Raw genomic sequence first — 17,654 nt, forward strand, 5'->3', positions numbered from 1 at the left:
CTTTTAAGAAATTTTTATCCCTTTTGTTGATAAAGCTTGAGTGATCTCTAATAGAGACTTATTGATAAATGTGTCATTCTTTATTGTACAAGGAACTTAATTTTGTTATTTTAAATAATGTTTGCCACTCGTTTTATGCGTCAATTAAGCAGCAGGATTTTTTTTAAAAGACTTTTTTTAACATCCTTATGTCATATAGGCACCAGTTTTACAAAAGCACTTAACTGAATTAAGAGCTTAACTCCTGCTGACCTTCAAAATACCACGCATACTTATGATGCATTAGATTCTAATATGGTATAGTACATAGATCTCCCATGTTTGTTTTTAAATAAGGAGTATTCTTCATGACTGTTTTTCTGAACAAGGATTATACATTCATTTATTCCTGCAGCCACTTGTAGGCAGTGAGAAAAATGAATGTTTTGTAATTCTATCTAAAAAAAAATTTAAATTATTACAAAGGTTCTTATTTCTTAAAATGCACAAAACCCAAGAATACTTCAAAATCAACATAAAAGTTTTATTTAAGTAGAAGAATTTCCACTTCATCAATTTGTATTCTATTTACTTTCTGATTAGGGAGAAACAAATGTTGTAGTCTCCACTTACATCTACTCAAAGAATTTTCTAAATTTTTTTAAACAACTTATAGCGACCAGAAACTCAGCTATTCCCACTTTTCAGGCAAATTATATACACAATTTTTCTGTATTAAAAATGCAAAATGTAATAATTTTTTTCTCATCAGGAAAATATAAATGTATACATTCATACTATCCATGTTGTTGTTCTCTTTAAGGACTCCTAAAGGAGTTTTAATTAAAGGAATTTTACCACTTTATTGGAAATATTCCAAAGTACAACTAGTTACTACAGTGAGATTTAATAAGGCCAGGATCCTTGGCGTTTTGTACCTGTTTATAAACTTTTGAGTTTTCTGGGTCTTGACATAAAGTCTGAGAAAGCCCATTTAATCTTGCTGCACTAATAAATACTTTTATAAAGTATTCCTATTACAAAATTCCTTAAAACTCTATAAAATGTATCTACTGACATTTGCTATGTAATGATATTCCATCTTCAGTCTCATGCATTTCCTGTTTTGGGACTAAACTACTAAATAATATAACAATATTAAATTTAAATAAGGTGATCTTTGCCTTTTTGATTCACTGTCTTTTCATTGTTTACCTCTTAAAAAAAGAAGATAAAAAAAAAGACCACACTTTCTGGTTTTCCTGTATGGTAGAAGAATTAAACATAACAAGTGGATTCCAAATAGTTTTTTGCCCAGTGATTATAACAGAGCTATCTGACTGTTTTGGACTAATGAGGAGGGGATCAATTATGGCTCTATTTTCCATAAATGTTGTGTACATCCCTATGTGTTGGTTTTTTTTTTATTTCTCCTAAATTAATTACAGTGAGAGAGCTCACAAGTCAGATCTTTACAAAAAAAGTGTCTAAAGAAACTATGGGAAACTCCACCCAAATTCTTACCGAGGTAATGAGAGCTTTGGTACTGTCAAAAATTGGGTACATAGAGTCCTCCTTTTTCAGAGTTATGAAAAGAAATTGGGAACAAACTAATTAAAAGCACTTATTTGTAATTTGAATAAAACTGTATAAAGTCAAGTTCTCAGTAATTAGATTATCTCTTGGATTTTATCCAATTTAATAACTAATTTTTAATTATTTAATTGCTATGGTTTTTTAATCTCTCTTTGTGTTTTAAACAATTTTTTTGCATATTTTTTGTGCAATGGGATGTATTCCATTATTCTAATCTTTCTTTTTTTAATTCATTTTGTGTTGCGCCAGGTATTTTCTTTTCTTCTTTTTTTCATCTGTGTAATTATTAATGCTTTTCTCATTATTCTACTGCAGTGTGCTTTGTATTGCACAAATAATATATCATTGAAATTTAGTGAAGAAGAATGCAAAATGAGTTATTTATGAACTAAGCTGCCCTTCATTATATCTTTGGATACCAAAAAAGGAACATCAACAGAAGAAAGAATTTACACAGTTTCTTGAGTCTCAGTCATGTAATGCAGAGATGTAGATGTAACACAGAAAGTTTTCCAAAACAGTTTGGAATTCAACTTCCTTTAAGTTCATCCACTTGAAAGACATTCATGTTTTCAATTAATTTCAATATACTTTTCAATATTCTATTTTGTGTTTAATGTAAATATTATTGCACCTCTTGAAAAGCCCTAATCCATTTCCTGAAGAATCAAATTCTTGTCTCTACTTCTTTTTGCTCAGCTAGGAAATGGATGTCACATAGCAGAATATTTGCATATAGACTATATGGCTGGTAACCTCTCATGCAAAAGAATTTGCATATTCACCATGGTATCTATTTTTACAATAACTTTTTTTAAGACTTTATTTGAAAATACATCCCTGAAAATAAAATCATTTTACCATAGGGGTTAAAAAGTATTGGGTTTTAATAAGACTCAGGCTGCAATAGATTTCAGATTTCTACAGAACTTTCCTGATGTAGCCAAATTAACCAAAACCAAATGATTTCAATGTAGACTCTGTATTGCAGCTGCTGAACGTAAGATCCTGTAGTAGCTTTATTAAATTTCTTACATTACTGAAGCATAACCAGAAGCTTTAAACACAAGTTCTGTATAACTGTTTACCCTAAGCATTCACAGAAGTTTGTTAAGTTAACAGACAGAAAATATACTGAATAATCAGAAAAGGTCAAGGTCTTAAACACATGCAGTTAAGAAGATATTCAGGGGTGTCATATTTTGTATCCAGGTATATTTAATATTAGAGATCATAAGGGCACTGCAGGTCATGTAAAGCTATATGCAGCCATGATAGACACTGTCAACTTTCCAGGGCATTGAAATAACACTCTTAATTTTACTTATTTACTTAGGTAAAAACATATATTACTGTGTGATCTCTACTTGTGATTCATCCCTGATCATCCCGTGTCTGTACTCCTCTATGTCTCAACTTCTCGAGGCCCCTGTTACAGACAGAATACAGGTCTGTATTTCTCTATTTCATTGTGTTACAGTTGAAATATTTCATTATATAGAGAACAACTGCCTGTTAGTCTCTATAAAACTATGCTTACACCACATAAAAATAACCAAAAGTAAAATTAATTACCCATAAATCTCTGGTCAAATAGAGAAATTGTTGTCACAGTGAAACAAAGTGAAACAAATCTGTAAGGCAGTTCAAGTAAAGTTCAGACAGAGTAAGTCTGACAAGCCTCGGTCCTGACATCTAGCAAATTCAATACAAAGCTTATGGCCTCTTAATAGCCATGGCAATACTTATTATCAGGCTACATGATCACAGCTTGTTGTACTTGCAAACAGCTAGTCATACACTGTACATCCTCATTGGCATTCAAACCACACTCTAGCAAAAGCTGATGTGCTGCTTTTACTTGGAAGTACCATCAAGTACTGCATTTTTGGGTCTATTATTTTTACAAATTGCTGGATAGGTGAATATTTCTTCATCTATAAATGTGCATTATTTATTTCATATATATAAATATGCATTAGTTTATTTGTTATTATCATCATCAATATTATAATACCTATATATATTTATGTAGAGATTTCTAACTGGGAGTGATCTATGGAATTTAAGCAATGGCAGAAAAATCTTTAGAAAAGGGCACTATATTTCTTACATGACAGAAAACTGGATATGTGGTATTAAGCTTTGAGTTGTTATGCAACAAAAAAGAAGCAATTTAGGCCAAAACCACACCTTCAGTCCTTCACTAAACTTTTAAAGTACAAAAAACCTATAGAAATACAATGCTTTGAAAAAATCTCATCGAGCTCTGCAGCAGAGGGATGCTTCAGCAGAGGTTTATTTGTTGAATATCTGGTGATCACTGGACTTTTTTAGCCAGTGTAAAAGGATTTGTTCGCTAGAACTCCTATCTCTTGAGAACAGCTCAAAGCAGCTCAATATTCTTTGGCTGCCAGTTGTTGCTGATGGCTATTTTCTTTGTCACAGTGCCTGTCAGAAGGTACCTTTAAGAAAGATTTATTTGGTAAAGGGGGAACGGGGTTTTTTTTAATACATAGGAATGTGGGATCTACTTTCTATTTCTTTCTTTCTTAGCTGAGCCTTTTCTCCCTCTGAATGCAGCTTGAATTAATATAACTGATGGATACTTCCTATCAAACTGTATCTGTTAACTCATTTAATATTAAACTCACTTTTAAAAATGCACTATAAAGGAACGCATGTGGTGCATTTGACACCAGAGTTTATATTTGATTTGATTTCTATTTATTTAACCTATTGAATATATAAACCTTCTCTTTTTCTTTTTTAATACTGCAATTTTAGTAAATGGATACCTATTCCGCCTTTGATAAAAAGCCTAATTTCAGACAACACCTATGAAACTGAGCAGTAAAACTGTCTTCTTACACAAGACTCAGTAGCAAATATATCATATTACTGAGGTTATTCAAGCCTTCAGATCACTATGTTCCTTCAAAGAAGGATGGTTGATCAAGGTCTGTCATTTTGTGAAAAGGTGTATTCTCTATCAGGCTCCTGGGTAATGTTGTAAGTCTCTCGTACTCATTCTTGTGAAGCTTGACAAGTTATTTAAGGACAAAGTACTCAGAAAAAACAGGAACTGATAATACAATGTTACTGAACAACTTATTGGTATATATGCATTTATTGAAGAACTATAATGAATATGTAACAAAAATGTGCTGAGTATATATTAGTTCCATGAAGATAACCTGGTCTGTTGGGTTGCTGGGTGTGCCAGCTTCGTGGAGCTATCCCCCTGCAGTCAGTGTGCTGTCAACAAATCAATGTTGGATTTCTAACCTAGCAAACCGATTGGAGAGTTTATTTCCCATTATTTGGTGACAACAGAGTAACCTTCTCATGAGATGCTCAGCAGTCTGAATTAGAAGTCTCTGTTTCAAGAAAGCTTATTTATTGTAAAAAAATTCATAGTAAAAAAAAAAAGGAATATTCTCCAACTGAAAACGCAGGACATATGAAGATATCCACTCCAGGGTACTGTTGTGGAAGCCTGTGGAACAGTGGAAGGCAGTGCTTGAGACAAGCACCTTGCAGCCTGTATGTACTTCAGACTGCTCTCTTGGATACTGTAGGAGCAGGGTAGCAGGCCTGTGTCTCTTCTCCTCTCCTCCAGAGAGCCCTGCTGCCGGTTGTTGACACTTTTGTTTGCCATTTGAATGGAACTTGTAGCACACCTGTGAGACTAAGCACAGTAAAGCAACAACTGATTTCTGGGGCTATGTGAGAGGTAAATTATACAGTGCACATTCAATACCCCTGTACTAGAAAGAGATAAATATGTGTTTGAAGATCCCAGTGTTAGGCTGTTAGATTTGGAGCCCAAAATGGTACCTCAAGGCTTTATTTTCTTTGACAAAACAAAAGAAATACTTTCCCATTCTAGGAAGAGCAGCATCTAAATCCTTTCAGGACTTGGGTTTCTATGTATGCGAATAATAGGTACTGAAAATGTTCAGTGACATTGCTATCTATTGGTTTCCATTTGATTTAACTTAGAAAAGACAAAGAAACACCAGAAGAGTTACTTGGAATCAGAAGCTCAGTCTTGTCACAGAAGTGGTCTTCAGAAATCCCCTATTCTATGTAAGTTAGTTGCCAGGATCCTGAAAATTAATTCCAGTCATGTAGAAAAGCTACTTATCAGAATGCAGATAAAGAGTGTTACTTTTGTTATATTGTATGTGTGAACTAATTTTCCACCTTTCTTTGATAATGGGCACGAATCCCTGATGTTTTCCAGCAGTTAAGTGGTCATATGTCTTTTTCTGTGTATTTTATTTGTTCTTCTTGTGACAACTTTTGTCCATGTGATTTTTCTTTCATTTAATTTGAAATACTTCCTTCCCTTTGTAGATCTCCATTTTCTACAGAATTTTAAATTTTTAAATCCAGATTCAGATGGCAAGCAGAGTATTAAGAAAAAGATGCAAAGAAACAAATAACATCCTTTTGTGAAGTCAGTGTCTTATAAGTTTTTAGCATATTTTTTCCAGAACACAGAATCACAGAATACACTGAGTTGCAAGGGACCCACTAGGATCACTGAGTCCAACTCTGAGCCCTGCATAGGACCATCCCCAAGAGTCACACTGGGTGCCTGAGAGTATCATCCAAATGCTTCTTGAACTCTGACAGGCTTGGTGCTGTGACCATGTCCCCGGGGAGCCCCTTCCAGTGCACAACCTCCCTCTGAGTGAAGAACCTTTTTCTAATACCCCACCTAAGCCTCCCATAATGTAACTTCAGGCCATTGTTTCAGGTTCTATCACTGTTTATCACAGAGAAGAGATCAGATCAGTGCCTGCTCCTGCTCTTCCTCTCACAAGGAAGTTGTGACTGCAATGAGGTTTCCCCTCAGTCTCCTGTTCTCCAGGCTGAACAGACTGAGTAACCTCAACCAATCCTCACACAGCTTCCCCTCAATGCCCTTCAGCATCTTCATTGCCCTCTTTTGGATGTTCTGTAATGGCTTAATAATTTTCTTATATTGCAATGCCCAAAACTGCACACAATATTCCAGGTGAGGCTACACCAGTGCAGAGCAAAGCAGGACAATCCCCTCCCTCAACCTGCTGAAGATGCTTTGCCTGATGTCTCCAGGACACAGCTGAACCTCCTGGCCGCCAGGGCACTGCTGACTCATATTCAAATCTCCTTGACCAGGACCCCCAGGTCCCTTTACACAGCACTGCATTCCAGTCTCTCTCCCTAGTCTATACAACCAACTAGGGTTGCCCCATCCCAGGTGCAGAATCCGGCACTTCCAATTGTTGAGCTTCATAGGGTTGGTGATTGCCAGTCGTCTCACTTTTTGAGGTCTCTGCAGGGCCTCCCTGCCTTCAAGGGAGTCAACAGCTCCTCACAGTTTTGTACCATCTGCAAACTTGCTTAACTTCCCTTCCACTCCTATGTCCAAGTCATTTATGAAGATGTTGAAGAGCACAGGGCCTAAGATGGAGCTCCGTGGAACCCCACTAGTGACAGATCATCATCTCATTCACTATCACCCTCTATGCTTGACCCGTCAGCCAACTGCTCACCCACTGCATGGTGTGTTTATCCAGCTGTGTGCTGGACAGTTTGTCCAGAAGGATTCTGTGAGAGACAGTATCGAAAGCTTTACTGAAATCTAAAAAGATGACATCCATTGGTTTCCCTTGATAACTGGGTGGGTTACATTGTCATAAAAGAAGATCAGATTTGATAAGCAGGACTTCATCCTCATGAAATGGCTGTGACCAAGGACTGCATTGGCCTCCAGATGTTTTTCAGTACCTCCCAGAATAATCTTCTCCTTAGCTTTACCAGGCACTGAAGTGAGACTGAGAGGCCTGTAGTTTCCAGGGCCCTCCTTCTTGCCCTTCTAGAAAATCAGGACAGCATTCCCCAGCTTCCAGTCAACTGGGAGCTCTCCAGATTGCCAAGACTGCTCAAAAATCATCAAGAGAGGTTTTGTAATGCCATCGGACAGCTCTTAGATGATTCTGGGATGAATCCCATCGGGCTCCATAGATTTGTAGGGATCCAGCTGGAGCAGCAGATCCTACACAAGTTCAGGGTCGATTTGGAGTTGATCATTCTGGCAGTCATGGTCCTCCAGCTCGGGGCACTGAGACCCCCTTGGTCTGTCATCCATGTTGAAGACAGAGGCAAAGAATGTGTTAAACACCTCTGCCTTGTCTCTCTCCCTGTTTGTGAGGTGACCATCCTCATCCTGTAATGGACCAATGATATTTCTAAACTGCCTGTTGTTGTTAATGTATTTGAGAAAACTGTTTTTATTGTCTCCCACACTTCTGGCCAACTTCAACTCCAATTGGGCTTTGCTGCACAATTTTTTTCCCTAGAGTGGCAAGCAGTATCTCTATATTCTTCTCATGTCACTTGACCTTGCTTCCACTGGACATACCCTTTTCTTTTTTGCCTTATATCCAAGAGAAGATTCCTTCTCAGCCTAGTCGGGCTTCTGCCTTGCCTGCTTGACTTTCGACATTTGGGAATTGCCTGCTCCTGTGCCCTTAGGAGGTGACATTTGAATAGTGACCAGCACTGATGGACCCCAGCATTTGCAAAAATATTTTCCTGGGGGTCCTTACTTACTCATTTCTGAGCAGTCTCAGTTTTGCTCTCCTCATGTCCAGAATTGAGGTTTTGCTGGCACTTTTACTCCAGTCAACAGAGATTTTAAACTCCATCACTTTGTGGTTGCTGTGGCAAAGATGGCCACCAATGAGAATTTATAATTAATGAAAGTATGAAAAAACCTTGTGGGTTATTATTTTTTAATAACTTAAGATTTAGAATGGTTTATTTCCTCCTATTGTATCAAGAAAACAGAACAGAAGAAAAAAAATTGAGAAGATAACCAGAAAAAGATATTGCTGTTGCTAGTATCCTACATTTAATTCCAAAATGGCAACTGATCATGAAATTAGGAAATTTCTGTATAATAGCATCATGCAAAAGAAAATAAAAATAAAAGTATCACCTTGCAATAGTTAGTGTTTTAATGCTAAGTACCTATTTCTCAGCATTTTTCCTTTAGAAGTGTATGCTTTTGTGGTAGAAAGAAATGGTTACTGTTTAAAAAATGTGTCTTTTGTTTTGAAAATTAATACAGTTCTGTTACATTGTTTCTACTTAAAAAGGGATTAATTAATCTAGTTTTGTTCTGTCTCTGTTCAGCAATACAATCTACGGGTTTTAGAGATTTAACAGTCTTCTTCAGATTTCACTAATCTGCACCTATAATTTGTATCTCCTCAAAAAATAAAGGTGCTTCCTAATTAATATTTGTAGGAGAGAGAAGAGAAGAAAAAAATCCAATCCCAAAACAGAAAGCATCATCCAAATTTAAATACCCCCACATACTTGCAATGAAATTGTGGATCATATAAATGACTGGTACATATTTTGTAATTAGTTATTCTTGTTATTTTTTCTTGTTCATTTGCCACAATATCAATAAAACCATGAGAATTTTATCATTTATTTCACCTAATGTCTCATAATAAACTTCCGTCGTTTACAGTGGGTCTCCAAGTCATTAATGTGAATTAGTGAGCCTCTTCTGTATTGCAACAGAAGTAATGAGCTTATGCCTCAGAGTATTTACAATTTACTAAACAACTCCTCCTTTTTGTATCTTGCATATTAAGCAACATTTCCCTCTTGGAATAGTCTTTATTTTATCCATTTAACACAACAATGAAAAACATATAATTACATCTAGCCATCTGAATTACTGGATAAGAATTTAATTTTAATTAATTAGAATAGAACTGGTGAATTCCCTTTCCTGGGGATGGTGGGAAACTGAACCATTCTAAAACTAAGAGAGTCTTCCATTACTACATTCTAGTATAACCTCAGCGTCTCGACAAAATTTCAGTTTGACTGTTACTTCTATCTGCCTAAATACTTCTCTCTCTCTTCATACAATAATATAATGGCTTGAGTTGGGAGGGACCAGGAAGAATTTCTTCATATAAAGAGTTGTTAAACATTGGAATGGACTGGCCAAGGAGGTGGTGGAGTCACTGTCCCCAGACGTGTCCCCAGACGTGGCACTTAGTGTCATGGTCCGGTTGACAAGGCAGTGATTAGTCAAAGGTTGGACGCGATGATCTTAGAAGTCTTTTCTAACCCAAATGATTCTGTGGTTCTGTGACCTTAAAGATCATCTACTTCCAACCCCCCCTGTCATGAGTGGAGATACAGTCTGCTACATTAGGTTGATCAAAACTCCATCCAACCTGACCTTGAACACTTCCAGGGATGAGGAATGGCTGAGGTCACTTGTTCTGTTCAGCCTGGAGGAGACTGAGTGGAGACCTCATTAAACTCAAGATGATCTGTTCTATGACCTCTTCCATCATTGATAAGTCCGTAGTTCCCCTTATCTTTCTTCCAACAGTTCTTGTAGATGGGTATCACATTTGCTAACCTCTCTGGTTAGTCAGGACTGCTGGCAAATGACTGAAAGTGGCTTGACAATGTCTTCCATCCTCTCCCTCAGTACCCTTAGGTGAATTCTGTCTATCCCTATTGTGTATGTCTAAGTGGTGTAGCAGGTCACTGACCTTTTCCTCCCGGATTATGGTGATTGCATTCTGCTTCCCATTTCTGTCTTTCAGCTCAGGAGTCTGGGTACCCTGAGGATGACTGACCTTACTATTAAAGGCTGAGGCAAAGAAGAAACTAAGTATCTCATCCTTTTCTGTATCTTCTGTCACTGTGTTTCCCCCTGCATGCAATAGAGGATAGATACAGATTTTCCTTAACCCTCCTTTTGTTAATGATGCATTTGTAAAAATATTTTTTGTTGTCTTTTACAACAGTAGCCCCTTCTGTATGCAATGACTAGATCGGAATCACTAGTAGCCTTAAAAAAAGTTTTCATGCAAGACAAAAACCATATAAATCACAGTTTGATTTGTTTATAAAGCAGCTCAAGAATAGCAATACAGAAAACAACATATAAAATTCAGAAAAGCTTTTTAAACTGTTTCAAATAATAGGGAGTTGCTAATTCAAATACAGTATTGGGTTCTCTGCAGAAAAGGACTGCAGAGTTATTCCCAGAGCCTGTAGACTCCTTCATTTCCATTTACTCCTTATCTGTCTAGTTATACTACTATCCTTGGTGTAACTAGCACAACAGAAAATAAAGAACAAAATGAAAGACAGTACTGAGACAAAAGTAAATTCAAGGTCAATATATTGAATTTGAATTAATTATCATTCAATGATGTGGAATTATTTTATTATAACTATTCTTTTTTCCCTAATTTTATTGAGACAGTATTTAATATATAGGCTTAATAGGAACCTAAAATACTTGTTCACAGATAAATCCCTACCCACTTACATCATGTGTATTAATCTACCTGATCTCAGTGGTAGATGGAAGCCAGAAGGAAAAATATTTCCTCTTCTTGGCTCTTTCCTGCTCTGAAAGTTCTATTTCCATCTCTGAAGTGTTATCATACCCTTTAATAAGCATAGTTCTGCTCACCTCTTTGACATTTGGTGTTGCAGGAGTGTGGTTTAATGAGGTGTCCAACAACAGAGTCCAGAAAACAAAGAAACTCTCAACAAACCCCCTAATTTCTTTTCTTCTGCATATCTCTTGACCACATTATGCCATTAACCTTACCTCTTTTAAGAGCATCTCTTTATATATATTTATCTTACTCATATTTGCAAATCAATGAGCTTTCTTATATCATTCATACAGTATTTCTAACCTGTCAGAAATTTCAGAAGCAAAAAATGTACTGCGGTGAGTTATACCACAGAAAAATGCAATAAATTAATTAGGCTGGCAACTTTTTCCAGCAAGGTCTTTGAGTGTAAACAGGCATCTAAACATGCAATTCTTTTTAGCAATTTCTATTTGTACATACACACACAGATAAAACAAAATAAAACAAAATACCCCCCAAGCAAATCTGTCTTCCACAAGTTCACTGCCTGAAAAACCTGGAGCCAAAAAACTTGTAACCTTGGCAGTGTTGGTAGGTACCTTGTAAACAGCAGACTTTCTAGAAAACACTTTGTTTTTATAAAACATTAATCTATGCAAGACAAGCATTTAATTTATAGAAGACAAATGTTAAAAAAAATATTAAGTATTTCTAAACGGTCCTATCTTTTACCTCAGCTTGCCATAAAATTTGCCTGTTAAACATGAATTTTTCAGACACACTCTCACACAGAACTCTATCTTTGGAAACAAATAAAACCACACAGACAGGCTGAATTACATTAAAGGAAGCATATAAGTGCAACATTCATAAGGGTACAAAAAATCGTTAAGGAATTATACCTTGAAAAAATATTGCAGAGGGCTCATTAATTGACTACAGCAGGAATTCACTTTTGTTCAACAAAATGGATTGCCAAGTTTGACACTCCTAAAAAAAGGAATGTGTTAGTATTGAAGTCATCCATAGACACCATAGCAGTTCTTTCTCAGAAATGAAAGTTTGCAAACCTTCCAGCTGAATGTAGTGACGAGCCCATTGACAAGATGACATTCATTTGAGCAGCAGGCAGCAATAGATGGATGGATAAGTCAGATTCTTTCAGATGACACAGGCTAAATATGCAGTCGTAATCAGTATTTCAGAACAGTATCTCTAATTTGACACTGATGCAGAGAGGTTTCTATGTAGCTTTCTAAAAATGGACTTTGTTGTCACATTGGCGCACGCGTGTGTAAAACATGCTGTCACTCTCGCAACCTCTTGTCCTGACTTTTGATGGAGCTCCACTTATTTTCAAGGCATTTATGAATAGAAGAGAGAATGCAAAAACCACACTTGCAGATTTGTCCTGAAGTGAAGTGTCAAATTCAATGTGTGTTGAACTGTCTTTTTCAGGAGCATGAACAAGACAAAGCAACCAGCAGAAGAAACTCTATCCTTTCTGATACTGGGTATGAAAGGGAAGAATCTTTCACTACAGACTTTTTCTAACCTTGTTGCCTAAAGCTCAGAGGAAGGTTTGGGAGGTAAGAGAAGAAACAAATTTTACTTTTGTCAATCTAAAGAACCTATGAGCATTTATAATGGTGATATATTCCACATTTTTCCTTATGGAAAAACATCTAAAGTAGTCAAATGTTTTTGCCTCAGTAGGTAACACTTTGATGAGTTCTAGTGACAGATAATTGGAAGAAGAACAACTGTTTAAATATGAAGCATAAATATTTCTTATAAACTGCACAGAGTATTAAAATTAGACATTACTATATTAGAAATTAAAATCAGCAGATGTGTTAATTTTTAAAATATTTATTTTTAGGTTTTTTTCAATTATTTCAATTATTTAATTTCTATGAACATACTGACAAGTACATTCAAGCTCCAGCATTCAGTTTAGCAAAGAATTGGATACAAGTGCCACTAGACAGTCATGAAAAAATTGTGGAATCTGTGACCTGAACAACTGCATCAGAAATTGATTCTAGCAGTGGTACTTAATAAAAATGTATCCTATTGTTCATATGTTCAGTTAAACAACAATAATTTAGAATATTAAATTCTTAGACATTTTCACAAATAACACTAGCTTCAGTCTCAGAATTAGATCTTTCACATGCTCAATATCATAGCAGAAAGAAGCATTTTCTCATATACAGAAATCTTCAACTCCAACTTGTCTGAAAATTTGGGATTCAAGTATGAATTGTAGCTAAAAGGTTGACCACTTGAGAATTCCACATATAACAGTAGTTTGATTGTAACCACCCAGTGACCAATGAAGACAACATAAGAAAAAGCAGTCAGAAAAATCAAGAATTTTTGAAGATAGAAACTGATGAAGCAAATTCTGTCTACGAATTTTTTTTGTTTTATGAAAACATTTTGACTCTCAAAACAAAAATAAATAAAAAATATATGAAATAATTTTTATTTCTAAAGTCATGACAAAGAACAAGCCTAAAGCAGCAAGCTGTCTTTTGAGACTGTACATTTTCAAAAAATGTGAAAGCATCATTAATGGAAGGCCAGACTTGACACTTTTAAATGAGTTATTTTTATTGGAGGTAAAATCCAGTGGACAACCTGTTTTTACACTAATCACAGGTAGCCTCTTCCTGTCCTCTCATTGCACAGAACAAGGTAGACACATCGTTGTCACATCTATATTTTTCAGGTGCAAACATATGCTACGATTAATAGCATTTCATGTGCATGTTTAATAGGTTAACACTAAGCAGTAGTCTGTCAGATAGAGTTTAATGCTATAAAGCTTAACAGTTTTATGTACAAAGGTGCTAGGTCTTTTTAAAGGCTGAATATGTAAGCAGATGCAGTGAAACTGTCATTAAAACAAAGATATGACTCTCTACCCAACTGCATAGAGTTTTCAGGTTGTTTGGCTGACAAGTTTTTCTTAATGTGAGGACACCAGAATCAGTCAATTTATTTTAAGCTCCATCAATTTAAGCAAAAACTGAGAAACACAGAACTGTAGGGAAGAGAGGAAAACTAATTTTAAAGAAATTTGTGCATAGATCTGCCCTCTGAGCACTGAGTCTATTCAGTGAATCCTGTTCACTAATACTGTCCTCAATTCAACGACATTTTTTGTCCTCTGGACTTTACCCAGCTTCTTGGCATTCCTGAAGAGTGTCTTCTGTTACTCTGCAAGTATGTGCGCTTCCTTCTTGCTGTATGTCATGGTTTGAGCAGGCCCAAAATCCAATTCTGATTCCTAGCCCCCCCTCCCACATCTCAACCCCATGTGAGATGGGTTTTCCAGACAAAAACACTAGACTCAATATGGGGGGAAAGGAATATATTACAGGACTATACAAATAAATACTTATACTATAATACACTGCATACAATCTTAACTCTATATCTATCCCTACCATGACAATAATATTTACAATGGGCCAAATCTCTTCTCTCTCCAAATAAAAGTCTAGGAGAGAAGAAGAAGAAAAGACCCCTTCCAGTCTCTCAGCAGCAGGTCTCTCTCTAGGCAGCAGGCTCTCTTCTTCTCTTCCAGGCAGCAGTAGTGGTTGCTGGCTCTCTGCCAGCACACACGAGGGGGTCTCCAAGCCCCTCGGCCCTCCGTCCTCAAAACGGGGGTCTTTCCTTGGGCTGCTTGACCCCAGACAAGGTTGCGTCACCACGGTCATATCACGAAGCACAGGGGTCTGGTATCCTCAGGGGAAATCAAGCCCCTTCACAGAGCTCCCATGCTCTGACTCAAAGATGGCTGCCAGCTTCTCTGAAGCTGGACCGGGGGGGGGCCCAAGGTCACCCCACACACACACACACTTCTTCGGCCGTCCTGGCTTATCTCTCAGGAGGCCATGAGCTTCTTAGCTCCTCTCAGCAGTGTATACTGCACTTTAGGACTCTTCTCAGTCCACCACCCCCTCCTCTTTCTCGGAGGGGTCTCTAGCGAGTTTGGGGGTTTTGGTTTGTCCAGTTCTTACCCCGAAACTCTGTTCCTGTTGCTGGCTCAGTCCTCTTTCAGGTGCTGCCTTTCTGCTTTCCTTTCTCTTCAGACATCTCTGTGTCTTCCATGCAGCATATCAGCTTCTGCTGCTCCTTTGGTTCTTATCTGTTGGCTCTTTGCCACTGCTCTCGGACGCTGCTGTCCCTGCTGCTCCGTCTGCCCACTCGTAGTGGAGCAAACTCCTCCAACTTCTCAGCCACAGGCACTTAGTTCAGTTCAACACCATTCCAAGTCCACATGGCCCCCCAGCCGGGGGCGGGGGGGGGCCGGAGGCCCCAAGGGCTCCCTGAGCCCCTTCCTCGTGGCTCTCACAACATGGCCACTTTTCTTCTTCCAACAAGTACTACTGCTTCTTTTCCGGTCTCCAGAAATATGTTTATATTTTGCAGGAGCACTGATTGGGTCAAGCCCCAAGGGTCACCACCCCCTGGGGGTTACCACTTTCAGCTTCAGGGGGAAACCTGGTTCAAACCACTACAACACTCCACCCCCTGCTCCTGCAAAATCTAAACATATCACAACAATTCTAATACTCTGCAATCAACATATACTCTTCTATAAATCCAAATATAATCAAAATCTCTCCACTACACATTAGTACAATTCTACTATGAACTTAACTCTATATCAAGCACTTACATTACTATAGCCTTACTTTATCACCAATGGTACAACCTGTGGTTTGTCTGGAAACTTTCCTGTTATCTCAAGCATCTCTTATCTGATCGAAACCATCCTCTGCTACCATTTTTGTCATGGTTTGAGCAGGTCCAAAATCCAATTCTGATTCCTAGCCCCCCCTCACACGTGGCCGACAACAGCAGTTACTGTAGGCCTCAACTTCAGATAAGCCAGACCCAGACAGGGACCACCGTTCTCCAACCTCGCCGGAAGAGAAGAGAGCGAGCTCTCTTATCAATGCCTTATTTATACCCTAGGTTACGTAAAGGAATAGCATGGAATACTTCCTTGGTCACTTTCCTAGTTCCTTCCTGGTTACAAGCTGGTCTCCAGGAAGGCCTAGACTGAAACCATCACACTGTATTTCTCTCCTTTGTACCTGCCCGAATGCTATACTCCTGAACACTCACTTAAGCATTCTAATTTGCTTTTTCTAAGAAATTATATTCCCTTTATTCCTAAGGGTCCAAGAAACACAGAAGATTACATCATCATGGCTAGGCTTCGCAAACGAAGATTTGGGAAGGGCTCTACCCACGTTTCTTGCAAGCGTGTTGGTGGCTAAAAAGGCCAATACGAGAAAGGCAAGTCCGGTTGCAAAAGACACAGCAGAAAGACTCCTTAGATGGTATATTCTGCAAGGCTCGATTCTTTCTGCGTTGTCTTTTCTCCTCAAGGGTGATCCTGCGCGCTTTCTCAAAAGCATCAGCAGTGTTATGAATGGTGTGTCTCCAGGCCTCCCGATTGGAGGCCAGAGTAGACCAGTTATGGTGATCAATATGCCCGAGGCTGAGTTGTTGTTTCAGGGAGTCCTTGTATCTTTTCTTCGGGGTTCCTCTCTTGCGGCAGCCAGTGGCAAGTTCACCATAAAGCAGGATCTTAGGGAGGCGGTGGTCCTTCATCCTGGAGAAGTGCCCTGCCCAACGCAGCTGTGATCTCAGTAACATGGCCTCAATACTTGTGATTGCTGCCTGTTCAAGAACCGATGTATCGGTCACATAATCTGACCAGTGGATGTTTAGGATTGTACGGAGGCAGCGTTGATAGAAGCGTTCTAGGAGACGCAGGTGGTGGCGGTAGATGACCCATGATTCAGAACCATATAAAAGAGTAGACAGCACTATGGCTCTGTAAACACTGATCTTGGTACTTTTCTTCAAATGTTTATTTCACCATATTCTTTTATGGAGTTTTCCAAAAGCACTATATGCCTTTGCTAAGCTGTTGTCTATCTCCCCGTCAATCTTACGATCTGAGGAGATGAGGCTGCATATATATATATTAAAACCTTTAAAAGGATGAAATAGAAAATATGTTAAGAAATATGGTGAGAAATGGGATATAAACCCCTTAGAGAAGATGATTTATATATTAAGGAAACCAAAGGCATAGATAGAGAAAATCTAAGTCACTGTTTGAGCATATGTTATTCCCTTTGCTTCGGGATCATGAACTGAAAAAGGAAATATTCATTTATAGTGAAGCTTACAAGTATGTTAAAAGTATTCATGAAGCCTTAAATAACAATACATCTTTAAATATTTTTAAGTGTAGTTGGTATTCAATCTTGTTTTAATCAAAATATATTCTGAAATTTGGGCCAAATGTATTAGTAAGCTCAACTACTTTGAGTTACTTGGTTTTTGCAAAAGAACTGTAGTTTGTCAATGATTCTAAAATGTATCAGATTTTTTCCTGTGATTCCTGACATACAATTACTACCTCTTCAGTTTTCATTATGTGAAGTAAATTTTATAAAGCAAAACTTTTCAACCCAGTTCTGGAGTCTGAATTCAATATAATTTGTGTTCTCAAGGCAGGATCTCAGGTGAAACAATAGAAACCCACTTCATCTACCCCCACAGTGGTTCAGACTAGCAGCTGAGAATCTGAAGCTGCAATTG

General features: G+C 37.7%; 1 protein-coding gene across 1 annotated transcript in view; it reads left to right on the top strand.

Moving 5' to 3' along the window:
- The window catches only part of PCDH7 (protocadherin 7), a 369,727-nt gene extending 357,189 nt beyond the window's left edge, over positions 1–12,538 (top strand). The window contains exon 3 of the mRNA XM_027686522.1: positions 12,471–12,538. Coding sequence (XP_027542323.1) covers positions 12,471–12,478 — 8 coding nt within the window. The 3' untranslated portion in view covers positions 12,479–12,538. The remainder of the gene's footprint in view (positions 1–12,470) is intronic.
- Positions 12,539–17,654: the final 5,116 nt, after the last annotated feature.

The sequence above is a fragment of the Neopelma chrysocephalum genome, unplaced genomic scaffold (genome assembly GCF_003984885.1).
Source record: "Neopelma chrysocephalum unplaced genomic scaffold, ASM398488v2 Primary Assembly neopelma1_71, whole genome shotgun sequence".
NCBI classification, from domain to species: domain Eukaryota; kingdom Metazoa; phylum Chordata; class Aves; order Passeriformes; family Pipridae; genus Neopelma; species Neopelma chrysocephalum.